The sequence below is a fragment of the Festucalex cinctus genome, chromosome 21 (assembly GCF_051991245.1).
Source record: "Festucalex cinctus isolate MCC-2025b chromosome 21, RoL_Fcin_1.0, whole genome shotgun sequence".
Classification (NCBI taxonomy): Eukaryota; Metazoa; Chordata; class Actinopteri; order Syngnathiformes; family Syngnathidae; genus Festucalex; species Festucalex cinctus.
In genome coordinates, this window is record NC_135431.1 from 8,717,652 (window position 1) to 8,739,428 (window position 21,777).

At 38.7% G+C, this 21,777-nt stretch overlaps 2 protein-coding genes across 7 annotated transcripts in view; one reads left to right on the plus strand and one right to left on the minus strand.

Moving 5' to 3' along the window:
- The window catches only part of usta (uronyl 2-sulfotransferase a), a 45,304-nt gene extending 23,979 nt beyond the window's left edge, over positions 1-21,325 (minus strand). The window contains exon 1 of the mRNA XM_077509886.1: positions 20,993-21,325. Coding sequence (XP_077366012.1) covers positions 20,993-21,233 — 241 coding nt within the window. The 5' untranslated portion in view covers positions 21,234-21,325. The remainder of the gene's footprint in view (positions 1-20,992) is intronic.
- LOC144009934 (uncharacterized) overlaps positions 1-21,777 on the plus strand; it is a 52,477-nt gene that overhangs the window by 13,017 nt on the left and 17,683 nt on the right. The window contains exon 5 of one of the 6 annotated variants that reach the window (XM_077509888.1): positions 17,953-18,072. The exons of the other annotated variants lie outside the window; for them this stretch is intronic. Coding sequence (XP_077366014.1) covers positions 17,953-17,995 — 43 coding nt within the window. The 3' untranslated portion in view covers positions 17,996-18,072. Of the gene's footprint in view, positions 1-17,952; positions 18,073-21,777 lie in introns of those variants that run through there. 6 annotated transcript variants of the gene reach the window in all.

A 21,777-nucleotide genomic window follows, 5' to 3' on the forward strand; every position in this document is an offset into this window, starting at 1 on the left:
TTGGCAACTAAAGCGGTTTTCTGCGTTTACATGAGACAAAAATGCGGCCCACAAAAGCAAGTGATTTCTATGGAGGACAAAAACTGCTAAAATAATAAATAAATAAATAAATAAATAAAGGTGAAACTAAAAACGGATCTAAAAAACATTATTCAAAAATGTAATATAAAAAAATACATAAAATGGATAGTAAAAGTACAATATATTAAAATGTAAATATAAAAATAAAAATAAATGGAAAAATAAAAAGCAAGATTAAAATATATATAAATAAATAATAATTACATAGAACTCAATAAATAAAACGCCATGCTCTTATATTTATATTTCATGCTGCTGTCAATGTGACCATGAAATGCATATAAGGAAATGTTATTCAAATGAGAGGGAGGTCCTAAGTGAGTCTTGGGTTGAACGGTGCGCCGCCAGTTGCAAACTTGATTCCGAATTGTACAACCCCGGGAATACTACGGAAACGGCCAATAATGCGTGGAGCCAAGCCGTCTTCTTCCTTCTGCCCGTGGAATGCTACGCTACGTTCGGGAGCCGTAAACGTCTATGAGAGTAGGGGAGGCCACTAAGGACGATGCAGGAATGGTTGATGATGAGCGTGATGAGGAGAGATGAAGCCAAGGGGACTCAGAGGGTCACCAGACTGCCCTGGAATGTTCCGTTTATGTAAAAGCAGATTACAGGTTCTTCAGTGAGTGTCAAGATCATACGTTCTCATCTTTCACCGCATGCTACAGTCCAGAGGGTGTGCACACTCCCTGTTTAGATAGACAGACATGTGCAGGAGATATTTTTCTGAATTTTTAGAACTATTTTTTTATAGAGAAAATGAATGCTTCCATGAATATTATGTTCCAATGATATGAGCTGTCTCTTAGTGCACGCCAGCCGCCATATACTACTTTTTACTGAACAACAGTCATCAAACTATTTGGTGAAAACACGTTTCATCAGAATCAGTGTTTTTCGGCACTATTCAAGTCTCAATCTCACCTAACTTCTAACATAACTCATATTTTCTCTTATAAAATAAACAGATACTAGCACAGCATGCTAGCTTTACACATTTTAACTCCAATGACAGCAAAAAAAAAAGAAAAAAAAAAGCTACAAATAACATTGGCAACAGTTTTAAAAGTCAGCATCACATTAAGTAGTACGGGATATTATGCAATATACTTTAGTCATTGTATTGTGTTATCGCCGGATATTTAGCTTCATATTAGAAAATTATAATTAAAGATATGCCATATATTTATTTCACTTGAACACTTTAAAACAATCTCCCTAACTTTTAGTATATGTATATAGACTGTAAAGACATATGTAGCTTTACACACTTGTACTGTTAAACTTAGAAACATGAACATATGCTTTTACTAAACATTTGGGCCACAAGTGAGACCATATGAAAACACACTAGTTATATACGGGCTTGTTGCCACCCCACCCACTGATTAGGTGCGTTGGAGAAGCGACCCAAAACTCCACCCATCTCCCTAATTACAGAAGGGTCACAGTCTTGGCCTACTCCTCTCCGCTTTGCATCACCCCACTTGCCATGTCAAGGGAAGTAAAAGTTAGATATAAATAAAATACACCGCACCGCTCATTTGTTTTTGCAGGTGCTTGCAACCACAGTGTGGAACTGAGACTCTGAAAATTTAGGTTGGGGACATGGATGCAACCACCAAAATGGACCACCAAGCAAAGCTGTGAAATCAAACATATGGGAATCCAAAAATAAAACTTCCATCTGTGTTCAATCACAGGCAGACAAGCATTTACGCCTATGGACGGCTAAAAACCTACCCTCATAAAACAAACAAACAAAAAAAAATCTGGATCCACCTCAAAAATTATTGAGCCCTGACTTTTTGCAAGATTTCATCAAAATCTGGTCAGTAGTGTTGCTGATTGACATTTCCAATAATTAGCATCAAGTTAGCGAACATCTTTTTTGAAAAATTGTTCTCATCTAGGCCTTGTTATGAATTGTGTTGAAATAGTTCACTTCTACCACATAGCGTTTGTCTTACGTTTGCAGCGACAAGTCAAAATAAACAATTAGCCAAACAACGGTTCGCATCTCAAAAACTCATCTCCAGTCACCGTGCATGCATCAGGACGCAATGCACTGAGCCATTTGCAAGACGAACATGAAACAATCACAACTGAGCCAGACAAATTCGGACAACAATAAAATCAATATTGTTGATTTGACATACGAGAGTATAGCATCAAAGCTTGTTGCCATAAATACGTGCTATAAATACCACAGGGTTCTTGTTCTGACAAATAAAGTGGAGAAGTAATATGGGGAGGGATAATGGGGTTAAAATTCAGTTCCTTGTAAGAAATGTCTTCATCTGTTTACTAGATCCAGCAGTTCTGCTGCTGAGTCACAAGAAATTTCAGATATGCCAAACAATACGGGACACGTTGGGGCAATTTTTAGACTGTTGGTCAACTAAAATGTGCTTCATATGCTGGGAAGACTGTGCTTCATTAGCAACAGGGGGGAAAAAAAGAAGTAGCAGAATTCCCCCTCGGTTAACCTGATCACATGACACAAGTCAGGAAGTGCCGTGAAAACATTGCGAGACTGACGGGAAAACAAGGTGGGGGAAAATCGTTGTTATCGAATGGATTTGTGAGCTGACGTCAACATAAGATTAATTACTGGCAGCTTCCTCAGTGGCTTGACATTCCTCGCAGCAGAAAAAAAAAAAAAAAAAAAAAAAATCACACACACTCACTGATTCCACCAGAACGTGGAAGACACACAGATAGCGACACTGAGTTAAAACACTAAATAAGACATGCTCTCAATTTATTTGGATGTGAAGTGTCACTTTAAGTAGCATGAACATTTGTAGCAGTCTTAAATTACATTAAACAGGGTGGGGAATTCAGTGGCTACGATCCCTAGCAACTCAATTGTTTAGCATGTAAGTTACGCTAACACATACAAAAGCCAATCTAAAAACACATATAGCTTATAGAAAGAAAAAAATTCTAGATCACTGCCAAATTGTCTAATTTTGCTATTTATTGGTCCATTTTTTGAGTCAAAATAACACTCGTTTTAGATTTATTTTATAAACTACTGACAACTCCCAAAATCTAAATCTAAACATGAAATTCATTCATCATTGCCATTGACATGAATAAACATCAGTTGGAATCCAATTCGAACATTTGATCATTTGAACATGTAAGTTGTGCTAAATGATGACCATGTATGTTATTCATTTACAAATATGGTGATGAACATTTTGGCCCCACACACTCAAAGTTAGGATGTACTTTACAAGTTTATAGAGTGAATGGCAAATGCCATGTAAAAAAAAAAAGAAAAAAAAAAAGCCATACTCAATGGACCGGCATAGACACATGATTAAAAATACATAACACGACAAACAAAACATTAAAAAAAATGCTATGAATGTCCGTGGAATTTATTTTCTTAAATGCAGATAAGACATATTTTTATTACATTTTTTAGAACATAGCTAAATCGGCTATACACGATCAGGACTTTGTAGGCTGATTGCCACTTAGCGAGTAATAAAACAAAACAAAAAACAAAAAAAACGACCAACCAACCACCGATCTGATCACAAGATGGTGGAATATGATTATTGAAATAACTTTTCCTGTATATTTAAATAAATAAATTAATACATAAAGAACATGTACTGTAACTGTAGTATATAGGTACTCTTTTATTTGATGTAAATAAAATGTTTACCTGTTTAAAAAAACAAAAAAAACAAAACAAAACACTAATTACTTTGTGATTGGATGGTCAAGGGCGCGAAGGCGGAAGTTTTGCCTCCCAGCACAAGGCCTTCTGCTCCTACGACAATGCGACAAGGCTTAAATAGATTAGCTTTCGGGCTCATATATACTCTATGGCAGCACAGTAAAACTCCAGCGTAAACAGTAGGGGTGTGAATTGCCTCGTACCTTTCGATTCGTATCACGATTCACAGGTCACGATTCGATTCGATACCGATTAATCCCGATCCGAATTTATAAGTCGATTGTTGCGATTTTTTTTCATTCAAATTTAGAAAATACTAATCAGTAAGCTTGTAGAGTGTAAGATTTATATGAAAATGTATTATTTATTTATCTGAAATTTCAGTCTTATAGAGGTTGTAATCTGTTTCATGTTTGAACAGCATTAAAATAAAATATTAAGGCTTAATGTTCCGTTCATATAACATTCTTCCATGCTCAAGGTGTGAATCCTAAAAAAAAACAAAAAAAACAAAAAAAAACAAAAACGATTCTGCCGATTATTGAATCGATTCGAGAATCGCGCGATGTAGTATCGCGATATATCGCCGAATCGATTTTTTTTTAACACCCCTAGTAGCTTCGAGGAACAGACACACAAAACCACACGTTTTACATGGCCTGGTGCTGCTGTTTTGGTTAGCAAAGGAGTTCAAATGGGCTCAGCAGAAGACAGCCTATATGAACTGTAATGATTACAGTAACTGGAACTAACTTAGTCAAAACTATGTTCTTGTGCAGCAGCCACTCTCCATCAGCAGTGATGGAAGACAAAAGAGAAGAAATGGGAAGACAAAGGGGGGAAAATATGAGCGGCCAGATGATGAAAATGGCAGAGGATAAAGGAGCAATGGGACACATTGCAATGATGGAATGTGATGACGGCATTGGAAGAGGGGAAAAAAAAGGTTGTAGTAGCTCTCCGGAATGGCTTTTCAAAGAGCAGCATGCGCACATGAGTTCTTTTTGATATGTAGTCGAATCCATTGGCCTGTATAAGGTAGGATAAATCAAAGTTACAGTAAATCAGATTAATAAAGCAGACAATGAAGTGAAATGGCTGGGTGCTAATATGCAATTGAGGTAGTAGACATGTTGCTACAGAAGTTCATTCATTTGCACGATGGTCATTTTAGCTTAGGTGATCAGCCTCAATTTAATTAATTGGGATCCATCAGCATGAATTGCAGTTTACACCAAAATGTCATCTTACGTGTTAAATGTTGGAAAATAAAATAGTTCTTTAATATTTGGGGAAAACGTGCCCTGCTGCCGTGGCGCATTCAGCTAGCACACGCCAGCCAATTTATCTGCGTGTCTTTACTATAAATGCACTACTTTAAAAAAAGAAAAAACATATCTTGGTGCACGTGTGTGTCAGCCTGAGAGCCCGCAGCACTCGCTAATTACACGGTGCGTGGTGGCGCAGGCCTGGCTTCATCTGCTGCCTAAAATTCACATTGGATGGAAAGTGCTGTCAGGCTCCATGTTGGCCGATGCCAGGTTAAACCGCCTTTGGAGCGGAAAGAAGACACGCCCTTGATTTTTTTTTTTTTGGTTGTGCTTCTTTAAGACTACGCTCAGGATAAAATATTAGCGTGTGCATATTGCCCACATGACTGTTAGAACATAAAGGACTGAAAATGATCCCAACGGTTTGCATGTGTGCAGCACACCACATTTCAACATCTAGTGGCTTGGTGGGGCTACTCAACTAGTAACAGGTGACTATTAGTGGTAAGGATTTAGCTTTATGACTTTTTCGAGAAATAAATGACACTTTATCAAAATTATACACATTATTTACAATAGAATAGAATTATTGTTCTATAATTACTTTTACGGTCAATGTTAAGGTAAAGCCTATACTTTCTATAAAATATTTTTACAGTTAATGACAATTAAAATAATATGTATACATGTAATTTTTCTCCAATCGCTTATAATTAGATTATATATATTATTTAATATATTATTTTTATATGTTGTTGTTGTTGTTGTTGTTGTTGATTGGGACCGTTTCAGCCTCGACTTGTTGGCACTCGGATGTTTTCCCCCAAAATAAGTGTCGTCCCCCCCACACTGACATGTGCTCCGCATATGGAACATGCACTCTTATTTGGCACTAGATGAGGAAAATGACTGGGCGGGAAAATATGAACGTGGGCCTTTTTCAGGAGGCTTTCCGATGAAATCATGGAGGTTACGAGGTGCTTCTGGTGAAAAAGCACACACGTGCACATCCTGTGGACGATGCGCAAATAGTGACATTACACATGCACACTGTATTGCTTCAAATAATGGCCTCCGCGCTAATAGATGCCATGCCCCACTTGATTGCAAGGTGTATCCTCCACTTCAATAAATACTGATCAGCTTTCTGGCTGACTGACTAATTATGTCTGATAGCATGTCTTTAGCACAACACCACAATGTCTGCAGATCATATGAGGAATAGAAAAGCTACTGTATGCCGACATTGCTAAATATGTCAAAAGTGACAGCTGATTTTTTAAAAATATTTTTTTTTCTTTTAGATTTGGTTTAAGAATGATTAAGAATTATTGGAAATATTTTTCAAAATTTTACAAGTTATGAAGATTTAAAAAAAGGAAGTGCCAAGAACCCCTAATATAATTTTAACACTAAGAATAAGGGATTGATTTTAAAAAATGGAGTGGAGGATTTAATGTAGGAATACCATATAATTACTGTTATATTTTGTACAATATATTCCAAATGATTAAAAAATGACGGTCGTACGACAAACAAAATTTTAATACTAAGAACAAGAGATCGATTTAAAAAAACAAAACAAAACAAAAAAAACCCTTACCCTAAATAAAATGTGAACATCAATATGAAAAGAATAATGGCTCTGACCAAAAAAATAAAAAAATAAAAAATGTATTCAATTTTGGACAAACAAAAGTATTGTTGATAAAATTGAGACAAACCATCTTAAATGATCTTCATTAAATTGGTTTACTATTTATTAAAATATATGTTTATGATAATTATTATGTAGTACACTATATGGTTATTATTGTGATTATTATGATGATTATTATCATCAATGTTTTTTTTATTGAGTGTCATTATTTATTGCTGTATATGTTAATGTTTTGTTTGGTAATATTGTTATAAAAATTATTTGAAAAGTGAAGGCCTAACCTCTAGTAGTGCCAAATAAAGTGCATGTTCCATATGCAGAGCACATGTCAGCGTGGTGGTGGAGGGGGGCACTTATTTCGGGGGAAAAAACATCCGAGTGCTCAGACTGCAGACGTGAGAGCATTAAAGCAACATCCCCAAAATAAAACAACAGATGGCAGCTTTTACTTCCAAGAACAGCAAGGACATATTTATAGACGAAGCCTTTGAAGGAGGGCTGCGGATGGTCAAAGTGTACGCTGCACTTTAGAACATCCATCTGAATTAGAGGCGCAGGAGGCCGTCAACTTTGCAAACTATGTGCATAAACAAGGACGCTATCTCTATTTTTAACGGACAATTTAATACAAATTGACAGTTGGCTCCAAAAACACATCAATCAAGCATAAAGCGTTTTCAGCAGCGCTCGACAAGAAATCCACTAGTGTGACATTAACACACTATAATGCATACGCTTAATTTCAGACAGTGACATGACGCAAGTGGGAAAGTATAAATGCCTGAAAGAAACTTGGCTATACAGTGGCGTCTTGAGATAAAAGTTTAATTTTCCTTGTGACCACGTTCAACCCAAAACACTCAAATCTGTATCCTGTATGTCAAATCATTTTACCCCATTGGAATAAATGGTAAGGCTATTAATCCATTCCACTGTTCAATTCTTTTTAATTCTATTTAATTATTAATATTAATATTTAATGATTATCTAGTTTATGATGATGATTATTCTTTAATATAGTGTTTTCAAATTGCAAAATTGAATAAAATTTACATTTTTGGGGGATAAATGCAATAGAGAATGGATGGATTCTTGTATGCAACCTAACATGTCTCCCCCTTCACCCTGCACCTGACTGCATAACATTATTCAAAGAATGAAGCCAATAAGGGATAAAAGGGGAAAGAAATGGAAAAAAAAACAACAATAAACCAACAACACTGCAGAGAGCCAGACATCTGTGGAGATTCACACAATGTACATACAGCAGACACTAATTACGGAGCGCGAAATGACAAAGCGGTTGTCAAAAAATCCTTCTCACTTCATTTTCCGCACTAAAAAAAGAACAACCTTTCTTTTCAAACCCGACGTTTTCACATCAGCCCCTGGTCTTACTCGATAATCTTTCAGTAATTCAGACAAAACCGTGGCATTTCGCTAAGCCTAATTTGAGGATGCCATGCCAGACCGCATGTACGAGGGAAGAAATATGAGTCTATGGAGGGTCATGAGAAAGCCAAGTGTTGCGTTTAAAGTGCAGCAGAACTCAACTGGGCTCTGTTTCGGGTCAGGGCCCAAGGTGCTAAATGTGTAGCCTCGACTGTGTTAGGGCAGGGTTTAACACCATACGTCACACGTGCACACTGTACTGTAGGCAACACTGCTCTGACACAGACGGCTTGCTCAGCCCGTATACGCACGTGCGAAGCAATGGCAAACAAACACGGCTGTGGATTCATGCTAATGTAGCGCTAACAGATAGTAGCACTGTTTTTACATACAGTGTGCTCCATTTTAGTTGGCAGTAGGCTTTATTTTTTATATATTTATGTGTGTTTTTGCATACACACAAGAACTGTAAGCAAAAAATGTACAGAAAAGCTACCTGTGCTTTATGTTTAGTATATACTGTATAATTATTCAACAACAACAATGGAGGCACGCCACAAGAGCGTACATGGCCTTGTGCCTCCCTCAAGTTTTGATCCAGCGTCGACGCTCACAGGGCTTGCGGCTTTCCTGCTTCTGGAAAAGTCAGGAAAGCCGCGGAATATTTGCGGTGATAATAACCCACGAGGGCCCCGTTCAGACTGATCCGACAAACCCTTTATTTACCTACCCCGCTGGGAGCGCTCAGGCCTAAAAAAACAGCTCAGGGATAAAGTCAATGGAGGGTGATGACTACAAAGTAAGGCGACTCACTACAAGGCATTAAAGCGAAGTGGAATTTGAAGGCAATTTCTTACATCTGTAACTTAGATCGGCTTCCAGCTATTCAAAAGATTGCATAAAAAAAGAAAGAAAGAAAAACGTGTGATAAAGACTTGAAGTGTTGTCTTCCAAAGACTTCTTGTTCTTTTGCTTTAAGGGGCAGTAGCAGAACAAGAGAAATCACAACCAAAACAAAGAGCGTGTTCAAAGTTAATCTTCTTGGCATTCTGACCCACCAAAATTAATGTTTAATTTCTTCCAGGCAAGTAAACAAGAGAATTTACAAGAAGAAATTGCTTAATTTCCTCAAGTACAGTAGAAGACATCTCAAATACAAAACATCTCAAATACAGTGTTCCTCCATTATAGCTGTACATAATCCAAGTTAATAATTACCGTGACATCTATGCTCATTTTCACTAGAATGTCTATGGTGTTTTACATTACATGGTATCATTAAGCTAGTGCACCATCGTTAGATGAAGTTATAGGGTCTGGTTGATTAGTGGGGAAAAAAAAACAGAACTTAACCTCAAATATGTGAGCAACAGAGTCTTCTTTGCATTTTGCCAAAGTGAAGTTATACGATAGTCTCCCATTTCTTTTTAGCAAGAGTTAAGAGAGAACAGGCGATAAGGGATACTTTGCACAGTGTATTTAAATAAGTTTGTTGAAAGTGTGTGGTTACGATACAAAAAAAAAAAAATACAGAACATTTTTATCTGCTGGTGACTATTCAGTGAGACAACATTTGGGAGTGGGGGCATGTTTGACAACGTAGACCTGATACATGACGTGTTGGTAGAGCCAAATACCAAAAACTGATTGCAATTAATAATTGATAATTCAATGTCAATCTACAGTGTTGTCTAGCCTTTTCCTATGCCTACAAATAACTACATGACTGAACCATGAAAACATAGCTACCTAAAGCCTCAGGTGGCTGGATCCCACCGGGTCATCACCGGGTTTTCCACACCACCGCGATGAGGCGCTTACTCCACATGCTGGCTGTCAAGTGAGACTTAAAAAGAAAAAAACATCCCCATCCTTGCTATTCTCTGCGAAACATGCACACACTCAAGGCACAACAAGGCACTCCAACGCGGCCACACCAGTGATGTGATGTGAATATGCATTTGGCGTGAGCGAAGACGTTCAACTTCTTACGGATTAATGCCAGAATCCAAAGTGTGTCACTAGGAACAATTATAGTCACTTATTAAAAAAATCTGAAAAAGTGAAACGGTGAAAAACAGGTGAATGCTGTATCGCCACAATTGAGTACTACATAGTTACCAGTCTTGGCACATGATTTCAGTAAATATCTTAAACTATGTGTGATGTATTTAGAAAGAAATCTCAGTTCACTTTACAGGGCCTAAAAGGCACTACATGTACTACATGGTCTCTCCAGATTGCAGATTTTCACCACCAACAGTATTGATTTGGATTTTATCCGCCACAATAAACATTTGTTCACTGTCTGCTAATCGATTGCAAAGAAACAATATTGCGCACATTGGCAGACCTCAGATCTGAGCACGTTTGTTTTGGGTAAATCTTGTGGTTGCGGATGTAGTGGAAGTATAAGTAAGGATTAACGAACAGCATGTGCGGGCTTTCCATCTAGGAAATGATCAACGTGAATATTTTGATCTCGCAGCAGATTATTCAGAGGAATTGAGGGGACGGTGGAAGGAGTGACAGATGGCTCTTGACCACAGCCAAGGTCTTAAAACCAGACGAGTGGAGCGAGAGGCTGCCAGGATGTTCTGGGACAGACTGGTGGAAACCGTCCAGAACCGTCAAACCGAGTCAAAGAACTGACTCTTTTCCAAGAACGAGAAGCAATGCTGAAAAAAGCCAAACATGTCCTAGAATGACCCTTGACTCCTTGTTTAGAAAAGGTCGCTTTTGGAAGTGACCGCGTTTGTTAACTTTGGAATTGCGTTCAAGACGTCGCCTCAGAACATCTGGAAAATGTGGTTTTCTCCAAGTGGAGCAGAAAAAAAACAAACCCCAGCACACTTGTGAGCGTCAAACAGAAGGACGCGGCGGGTAGGGAAAAAACATCTCCGTCCTGGAGCGTTTCTAAGTGTGACAAGTGATGACCGGATGAGGATTTTAGCACGTGCCCTTGGAATAGGTATCGGTGTGTCAGGGACATTTTTTTGTGCGTACCACAAAGGTTGGTTTCAGAGGAAGAGAGAGGAAGCATTTTGAGACCGAGGTGCGAGCTTTGCTTTCCACGGGGAACGTCCACATTCCTTCAGAAGAGTTCAAAAATGCTCCTCGCTCCCTTCTGTCATAACAATCTGTCCCTGCACTTTCACACCAATGACTGTACTCCAGTAGAATGCTATGCAAATGGACAATATGAGTCACGATTGCCTCATTGTGCTGTTTTTTTTTTTTTTTTTTTTTTGGTGAATAAGGTGTTAAGTATTTGCTTTGCCTCCTGAACGCATGGTTCTAGATGATCGGCAGGCATCTTTTGGTTATGATAGTTTGGCGCATGAACATTTTGATTTAATTTCTTTTGTCTAAAAATAAAAAATATACATTATATATATAAAATGCAAGGTTAGAGTAAACCATAATGTATAACATGAATGTCATGGTTGCAGATGGCGACAAGGTATAGGACTAAGTGTTAATGGTACTGCATGGAACATAAAATCTGTTCAACTAAACAATCATAAAATTCCATCATTGTGATCATGAATAAGCATAAAAGTTGCTCAACCGAACAATCCGAGTTGATTCTACTTAAAATAAATAAATAAAATAAATACAAATGCATGGTTGTCAACCACAATATATCCCAAGGGGTGATCTGCAATTGTTTATCATACTGGCCACAAAACTAATTACGGTCGAGTCTTTATTTTTATTTCTACGGAACATCAATGATGGTCGTATACAACCACAATGTATCCCACAGGACATCCTCCAAATGTGATACAGTATATGTACCATACAAAAACAAAACAACCTGAGAGTTGAGTCTTTATTTTCTTATTCTGTCTTAAAATCATTCACTGCCAGCCATTTTCAAAGCAGAGTTCCCACTCTGCCCAAGTACCACCGTGTAGTGTATGTAATGTAGCATGAACATTTTTAATGGTCTTTCGACACTGAATATGCGAGGAAACAAATCACTGTTTTCCAACCATCGCAACTTTTTTCTTAATTTTAGCCAGCACATGTGTGGAGGCTGCGCTAAAATATATATATATTTTAAGAAAGCAGAGATGCCCCAAAAAATATTAAAGCATTTTTTTCCAATATGTGTGGAAAAAGGTCAATTAACCTCACATGCGTAAATTGTATTTATTTTTTTTAAGCAACACCTAAAATGAGCTGAAATGAAAAAATGCTATACAGTTCCAATCCTGGTAAATATTTGAAGTTAAAATGTAATTTGTCAATATTTACCCATTTTGACAGGTTAAATACAGATGAAAATAGAGTGAGTAGTAATATGCAAGTTACCATATGCTAGGTTATCGTGCTAACCAATGAAGTAGGAGGAGTCTCAGCGTTTTTGAGAAATAAATGGCTTTGACTTTGGGATCGTCTATGACAGACAGCACTGTTGTGCATTTAATTCCATCTGACTGAAAAGATTGACCAAAGGAACATTGAGTGATAATGTAGACTACTGCCATGCTAACTTAGCCTTATGGTGCTAGATGCCAAAGTTTGACTTTCAGCCCACCTAGAGCTGCTTTTTATCAACAACAAACTTTGATTTGGATCTTCTGTTACTGGTGTCAGGCCATTCGAGTCAATTTGAAGTATTGCTGAGTGAAGATGTTGTCTGTCACGTTAGCATATGATAGCCGCATAAGCTTGTGAGCATAAGACTCTGAGTCCATTAGATTGTGTTACTTGTGCAGAACAAGCAGGGACTAAACGTGTAGAATGATATTTTAGCTTATCGACCTAGCCGCCGACCAGTGTCATGGGATGGATTGTAGGGGAACTTCAATGCGACCAAAGTAAGACCAATATAACAGATGAAAATAGTTGATAATCGTTTTACACGCTGTGGGATACCTTGTTGTTTACCCAGTTTCCTGGAAGGCGGTGTAAAAGCACAACCAAGTTGCTCCAGTTCAACTCAGCTGAACTCACAAGGCATGTATGCTATATAAAAACTTAAAAGCCAGCGCCTTGTGGTTTTACCAACATGGGCGGGGCACGGCGGTTCCATCTGTATATTTAAGGCCGCTATTTTGAAAAACACTACTTATTTCTTTGTGGTAAACTCAGCTGAAATAGAGATGGAATGACAACAAGGTATGCCCGCTGTGAGTGACCACCATGTAACACTCTCCGAAAGACCGCCACCCTGCACTGCGAGAACCCAATTAAGGGAGTAATGAATGCCTTCAGATGTTTGATGCTCAAAAAAACAAACACAAAGAACGGAAACAAGCGGGAATGGCAACATGTTGACGCTACTATGAAGCAATAAACGGGCGGAATGTTGAAAATGCAAACAGAAAAGTGACGCAAACATGCGAGAAGGAGCTGCAATTATCGTGTTTCTAATTGGAAGTGTAAACGGAGCTGGATGGACATAAAAGGTCGGAGGCCATGGAAGCGTACACTCAATTTACATGTTGTAAGCAAACACGCAATTTTCTCACAAGAAAACTAGTTATCCTGGCTCTGATCTTCTAAATTATGGGCTATTTGTTTCATGCAGACATCCAGTCATGGTACCACCCCATGGTGGCCTGACCAGCCACCCACCAGTTTCACATCCCAAACAGCTATGATCGGAAAACCTTGAATGCAACTCTGCTTCTGAAAAAAATGTTTGGACAGATGTAGGCCAAGCGACAGAAGAACCATGCTATTATTTTATTTAAGGGTGGGGTGAATGGTTATGTTTGTTAGGTGGTCCGTTCATTAGCTTGCAAGCTACTTCCTGGTTCACAGAGAATGACAAAAGAGGGGTAGGATTAAGATTCTAGAGAGGGGAATTGTTTTAGTGTTGCTAACTTTTAGTTCATGAAGAATGACACAAACAGGATTTTTTTTTTTTTTTTTCAATCATGAGAATGGGGAATGTTTGGTTTTCTTGGTCGAGCCGTATAATAGCAGGTGACTTTCTGCCTCATAGAATGTTACGTAAGATGACAGAACTGTACTTTTTTCTGGAATCGTGGGGTGAATGGTTGTTGGTTGTTTGCTTGATAGTTAGCAGACTACTTCCTGTTTCATGGAGAATGATTTAAGACAAGATGGAATGGTGGCTATGGTTACGTGCATGGAGACATCAAACCAGTTTTTAGTCCTTGGAACTGTTAGTTAGCAGGCTACTTACATGGATAACAACAAAAACTAATAGAACCATACGATAAGAAGAAATGTTTGGGTTTCCTGATGTGCCCGTTTGATAGTTAGCAGATTACTTCTTGGTTCACGGAGAATGATGTAAACTAACAGGGCCATACCATAAGGGAGACTGACTGTTTAGGTTTCTTGGCCTACCCATTTGATAGTTAACATGTTAAGTCAGGCCTCATGGACGGTGATGTAAAACGACAGGACTGTACCTTTTCTGGAATGGTCGAAGAGAATGGTTGTTGTTAGCATGATAGTTAGCAGGCTACTTCCTGGTTCATGGAGGATCAGCTAAGGCCACAGGACCATACCATATTCTATTCTGTGGTGGTGGGTATGGTTCTGTAAAGTTTGCCACTGTTTTTTATGTTAGCAGGCTACTTCGAGGCTCACAGAAAATAATGTAGGCTAAGCCAAGAGCTATTTTTAACTTGGGGGCAGGGGCCAATAGTGAACTTAAGCTAATTGTCCTTGAGGCTTGATATCAACTGATTGAGTGCACTTATTGTTTAATCAATCAAACAATTATGTAAAAACATTTTACATCAAGCCCCATCAATCCTTCTCATCTCCAAATTAGTGCACAATGCCCAGTCACAGTCCATTAACCACTAAAATGCATCTGGGCTTTGTCCTCAATTCTAACCATCAATATGCATTCACTCTCTTTTTCCGTGAGGGGAAAACAAACATAATGGAGATCTAATTGCATCATTGTTTCTACTGGAGGATAGCCCCTTCTCTGGCATGTTGATGCTGGACACTAACACTAATTGCAAAATGGAAATGCTATTTTACAAGTTTATTTGAAACTGCATGAGTTCCTTACACGTTTTCTCATTGTGTTCATGCTAGTGATCTATTGTTTATAGGACTTGACATTCATGTGAATGTAAATTGGCCACAACGATAGGCCTATAGCAGACCTTGTTGATATCTTTAAACAACAAATTGGTGAGTGAGTAAATCAAGCCAAGTGGTGCACTCAGTTTATTTTTTATTTTTTTTTATGAGAAAAATAGCTCTTCATAATATTGCACCTCATAAAAACTTTATAAAATATAATGCCGGTCCCTTTATTGACCCTTAAAATCTACTAACATCTGGAAGAAGCAGTACAAAAAAAAGGGTGGTATAGACCATAGCTGGGGGGGGGGAGGTCTGCGGTGCACACATGTTCTATCCACCCCGACTGCTGAAAGATTTTTATGAGCCGTCTGATTGTTTTGGCATTTGAACCGGACGTGACGCCAACTAGGAACCTGTCGGTTCCATGTTGGGAGTCGGGAAAATGGAGTCTGGAGTCTGGCCGTGGCATGGTAGACTTCTATCCTAGTTTACGACACCTCTGCTAAAATCCACTAAACTTAAAGTGTCACTTGACTAATTCATTTGGACCGCTTGTTTTTTATCCTTCAGCAGGAAGTGGGTGTAACAGTGTGTGGAAAAAAAAAAGAAGACTTTTTTTTAGTTTCGCTTCAAAAATCACACGTGCGTGAACTCGTCTACTTAGGCCAACAAAGCTCTTTTACATGTGACTACGTGTTGTTACCATGTACAGTATGTATGTTATGTACACAATGGAAGGAACTATATATTTGATCCCCTGCTCACTTACAGCAGTTTGTAATTGGTTATTTTATGTTGATAGTATACGAAATACGTCTTTGCTCCGTTTGCATAAGTTGCTGCTCCTTATGTGTTAAGAGTAGCAACTTGTGGGTTTATATTTACTGTCACTGTTAGCCCATCTTTGGTGTTTCATATTATGTGTTAGCATACAGCTAACATGTTTTTATGCATCTCTATGACTAAAGAGCAGTCAAAAGATGTGAGGGACCAGCTTGTAGACGCGTCTGGAATGTAACAGGTTACTAAGCTATCAGCAAAAGGCACTAGCCAATGTGACAACTACCACTAACATTATGAATATTTTTGAATGACCATCAGTTGATCTCATTCTGGAGCTCTGTGGAACCTCAGTCACCAAGAAATCAGTAATGTGTAATGAATTGAAATTTCGGTGTGCCGGCCTGCTCACGATGGCATGTACAGACCCGCCTGACGTTTGCCAGTATATAAGTCAATGACTCAGAGAAGGCTTGGGAGAAAATGTGGTCAGATGAAACCAAAGTTGAGTTAATTGGCATCAATTCCATCCATTCGTGTTTGGAGGTTGAAAGAATAATCGGAGTATAGGGATCAAATACTCCCTCCCCCAAGGTATCATCCGTGCCTTTAATGATTGGACTAGCTGACAAAAGATGATCCTAAATCTTTATACACATACCACAAGCTAAGCAAAACTACTTCCTGGCCAGCGATGACGCATTGAAGGCGACACAGTAGTGCTTGCGCAACACATACCCATCGAAGCACTTGTCAATGCAGTTTTATGAGTCGTTTCAACGGCAACATGGTCATGTTCTCTGCGAAACTGGCACTTGCGTCCACTTCTTTTTACAACTGCTGGAAAGGTGACTGGAAAGTCTAACGTTCAAAAAGCTTTCTTGAAAATGTATTATGTTTGAAAATGATGAATGTTTTGCGTTTGCTGACCAGTTAGCGATCCCTGAGGGAGCTTACTGAGATGTTTTGGAAGGACAGAATTGTGGAGTTGATACTCTTTGGTTTCATTATGAACCGTTTGGGCATGGAGTAGTAGTCAGATAAATTCCATATTTGTATGGATTTAAGTGACTAATTCTGAGTATTACAGTGTCTCTGATTCAAACTAAAGATTACACAATCTACTGTGGTTCCAGTTTTTACACTTTAAATAACAGTTGCTCCCTTTTACGCAGGGCTCAAATTATTGCCAACTGTAGTAAAAACTATCAGCCTTTCGGCTTCCTTTTATTCCCTGAATCGTTAGCTTTTAGCTATCATGATTGACAGTACAGTAGGCCTAAGTATGACAAGACTGCAACTTGTCCTAATGCGAAATGAATGAATATCAAGGTATTTTTTACGTTAAATTGTTCAATTGTGGTTCAAATCGGATAATAATTAGGATATGAAAAATGTCTTGCCAACAGTTATGGTATAAAATCCTTCAAATAATCGCTTCCCAGAATGTATTTATAATAAAAGTCATTCCCTAGGTTAAAACAAGTGTAGTGCTAGCAAACTCAAGGAAGCTAATTGTCACATAAGCTAATATTTGTTTACTAAAGTGAACAATACTTACAACATTTGACCCCTGGGGAGTTGACTGTCACATTTTATTAGACTTCTTTACAGACAATGAACCACTACAAATGTCCCTGCAGATTAAAATGAACTTGGAACCTATTGGTGGAAAAAAACCATAACCGCTAACGCTAACTGACAATGTGCCACCTACTTGTTTACATACAAACTAGGGTGAAGCACAATACTACTTGAAAATGTATCTCAAACTGGTGTGATTCATCACATTGATTAGACTAGTTTGGCTGACACATTAGCCTAGCGTTTGACGTATTCGAAGCTAATTATAACAAAAAATAAGCTCTCGGATCGCTTCCTCTACACACATACATGTTGATAAATGCACAATAATAATAATAACCAAAACAAAAAAACACACAACTCAATCACTAATTTTTATTAGACACACATTGTCTAGTTTAATCTTGTGGCTCATTGAATAATAATAACTGCCTTGGATTTCGTTTCAGAGCACTGGCATTGCCTCAGATCATCACAGATGAGAGCCAGTGAGGGACTTTTTTTTTTTTTTTTTATGGCACACGTACACCTTGAGACACATGATGTCATATTCACTCTGTTTCAAGTTTATCCTCTTACAAAAAAAGAGAATAGTACTTGTTTTTTTATGTGTTTGTATGGTTTACTCAAAATTCCATACTTGTTCATTCAGATTTGGGTGAGTTCTCTACTGAGGGAGGCATTTATTTTTGAGTGGCTGTTGACTAATTGAGAGATGGCATACTCTGGCATAGAGTAGGGACCACTATTTGAGGAAATACGCTGTTAAGTATGACACTGTTTTTAGTTAGGCATCTATTTGAGGGAGGCATTTATTTTTTCAAGTGAACGCAGCCACTGTAAATTCAGATGGGGTGTTTGAGAGTATTATACTAATAGTACTATTTGAGGAAATACACACTGTGTGATGTACTATGTTGTTTGTTGTCATGACTACCTTTTCATTTAAGTGTGAAACAAGTAGGCATCATATTGAGGGGGGCACTAAATAAATGCCCGCTCAACATGATTATTTCTAATGGGTAATGCACAGCCAGACACTAATTGAAACGCAGCGTCCATTCGAGTTGGTGCAACTATTGGAAGTTTGTGTGACATGTGATGCCGTGATAATGATCACTACTGAAAGTAAAGCATCTCTTTGAGGGAGGTGTTTATTTTTTTCAAGTGGACAACTTTCACTGACAACTATGCCTTTTGGACTACAGACTACAGTTTGAGGAAATACAGTTTGTAAGATGCATGATAATATTTTCAGTTGTGACAACTAAAAGTGATGCTTCAATTTGAGGGAGGCGCTTATTTTTTCAAGTGGCGAATCATCTGGAAACTAAGTGAGATTGTCTATTCGATGAGGGGCTATAATTTGAGGAAATAAAGTATGGTTTGTGAAACTATGACACTATCTTTAGTCATTACCCGAGGAGGGAAATGTGTACATCTATTTGAGGGAGGCATATTTAGCCCCTGGAGACTAATAGAGACTATGGAAACTAACAGAGCAACAACAATTTTATGACATATCATACATGTTTTTAGTTGTTACTACCCTTTCTGTCTTGAGGTGAAACTGTGGCATATATTTGAGAGAGGTGTTTATTTTTTTTCCAGTGGACAAAGCTCCTGGTGATTAATAGACTACAGAGACTAATAGAGGCTTTATGTGATATGACAGTGTTTCTAGTTGTTACTCCCCTTTTTGTTTTGATGTGATATTGTAGCATTTATTTGAGGGAGGCATTTGTTTATATGTTTATACGATGAAATTAGTTTATATTAGGAGAAAGGGGCTAGTAGGCGACATGAACTAAAAACAGTTTCCCTGCTACATCTCGGTTTAACCTATCTCACATTTTCTAAGCAATCATTTTTTTTTTGTTTTTTTTGTTTTTTGTTTTGATCTGATCGTCTTTCCCCAAACCAAACACACTTTTTCTGCCGAGAAAATGACCACTTAAACCACATACTCTCCCTTTCTACCAAAAGATAGACGTCCATACCACCAACAGCCGGGGTCAAGAGTCAAACACTCCATCCGCCGTCACCCTAAAAGGTCTGCTACCTTTCTCCCACTACACGTTGAGTGACATCCTCAAACCCCGGCCTCCCCCGGTCAAACGGAACAAAAAAGCCTCTGTTCCATTTTTTCCTTGCCCTCCCCGGCGAAACCTAGTCACTATTCTCTAGCGTATACGCACACATACGCATTCACATTTGCCGACACTCGCCTTCATCTTGGCACGCTGCGGCCAAAAGTAACACGAGCTGACAGAAGGCAAATAAATCATCTAATCACTGGATGCTCTTAATAGACTGCTGGGGTCCGTCCATCACGCATGCTCTATGCTTAGTGCTCATATATAATATTTCATTTACTGGATAGTAGGGATGTAACGATATCCAAATATCACGGTACGATATTATCACAATATTGTGGGAAGGTTGGCGATAAGGAGTTCATACTAAAAAAAATAAAAAAATAAATAAATAAATCACACAATATTGTGCTTTTGTACATAACAGCAGTGCATATAAACCACCTACAATCTCTAATAACAATATTGAGGCACTTACTTGCTAATTAAAGCACACATTGATCGCTTCACAAGCAAATTAGATTCCCCTTCATCTGACAATTAGCATAGATTTTAAACATAGAAGGCCAAAACATCCCGAATGAAAATTAAATTGCACTAATAAACTAGCCACTAGAGGGTGCTAGATCTGCACAAATGGACTTTTTTCACAGATGTGTTCCTTTTAAATATTGTGAACATGATGACATTGTGGCAGTTTTAATATCACAATATCACGATATTGCCCTTATCGTTACATCCCGAATTGATAACACACTGTAGTCGTATATCAGTGTTTGATAGTTGTACATGCGTATCACTTATGCACTCACACACTTGTGAAAACAGTTTGTTTGCATATTTAGAAATGTGCGTTTGCACAACACGTAATTTGTTTTACACTATGTGAACGTTATAGTCGCAGAATAGTGCAATTGTGAAGTGAGATAAATTTTTGTGCACATATTACACCATAAAAGTGAGAAGTTGTAGTTCTAAAAGAGTGTACATAAAACTGAGATTTTTACACAAACGGGAGTACGGTATAAATTCTATACCCATAGAATAGTGTAACATGTTTATTGTTTAGTAATGTGAAGTGAAAATTGGAGAGGAAAAAGTGAAAGTTGGAGACCAAGTAAAATGGAAGGTTGAAGTGCACGCGTGACAGTGCAAAAGTGAAAGTTACCGATAAAGTGCAAACGTGAGCATAGTACGCACATGACTGCGTCAAATTTGAAGGCTGCAGCTCCAGAAAATAGTAAAGTAAAACTTTTGGACGTGAATCAGTGCAACAGTGAGTTTTACGCACACAGCAAACATCCTATCAGCCTTTACGCACGGAAGGCAGGCAGCCAGCAGAGCCCCCTAAAAAAAAAAAGAAGAAAAGAGGAGGGGAAAAAAACCCTCTTACCGAGATATTGTCGTATGTCCAGCAAGACTCTGGGGGGTCCTCCGTTGAGCTGGCAGAAGAGGGACGACAGGCAGAAGACGAAGAGCGCCGCCATGCAGAATCCATACGCTCGGAGGGGCAAGCGCCAAGGAATGGAGGCGAGCGAGCACAACTTGTGGTGGTTGCGGTGGTCCCTGAAGTGGACGAGATGGGGGCTCTGGCAGTTGCTGTGAGGCGGACTGCCGCTGTAATTCTTCATCATCTGCTCCTCACAAGGCGCCGTGCGAAGTCACCCATTGGCGAACCATCGGAAAGTCCTACTTTTGGAGGAGGAAGAAAAGGAAAAGGAAAAAAAAAAAAATCCCCCCCCACCCCCCACCCGTCACCGGCTCCTCTCCCGCGCTACAGTCCGATCGAGGTGGCTCCTCGCTCGGCTTGCCTCGCTGTGCACGCTCCGGCTCGCCTGGCGCGGTTCTTTGCAGGCTGCTTCAAGGGTCCATCCTTCTTCTAGGCCGGCTCCCCCTCTTTTTTTTTTTTTCCTTTCTTTTTCTCAAGAGTGTCAGATTACTGGACGTGGAAAGACGGAGAGAGAGAGAGAGAGAGAGAGAGAGAGAGAGAGAGGGAGTACCGTGCAGGCAAAAAGTTTCAACTTGCATCTTTTGCACGTTTGGCTGGGAAACGGCGACATCAAGTGGCTCACTTAACAAAATACAATCGACCCCGCATACTCGCGGTTCGGGAACTGCAGATTAAAAACTTTTTTTTTTATTCTTTTGTTATTAAGATTTGTGTACCCCTCCCAACCT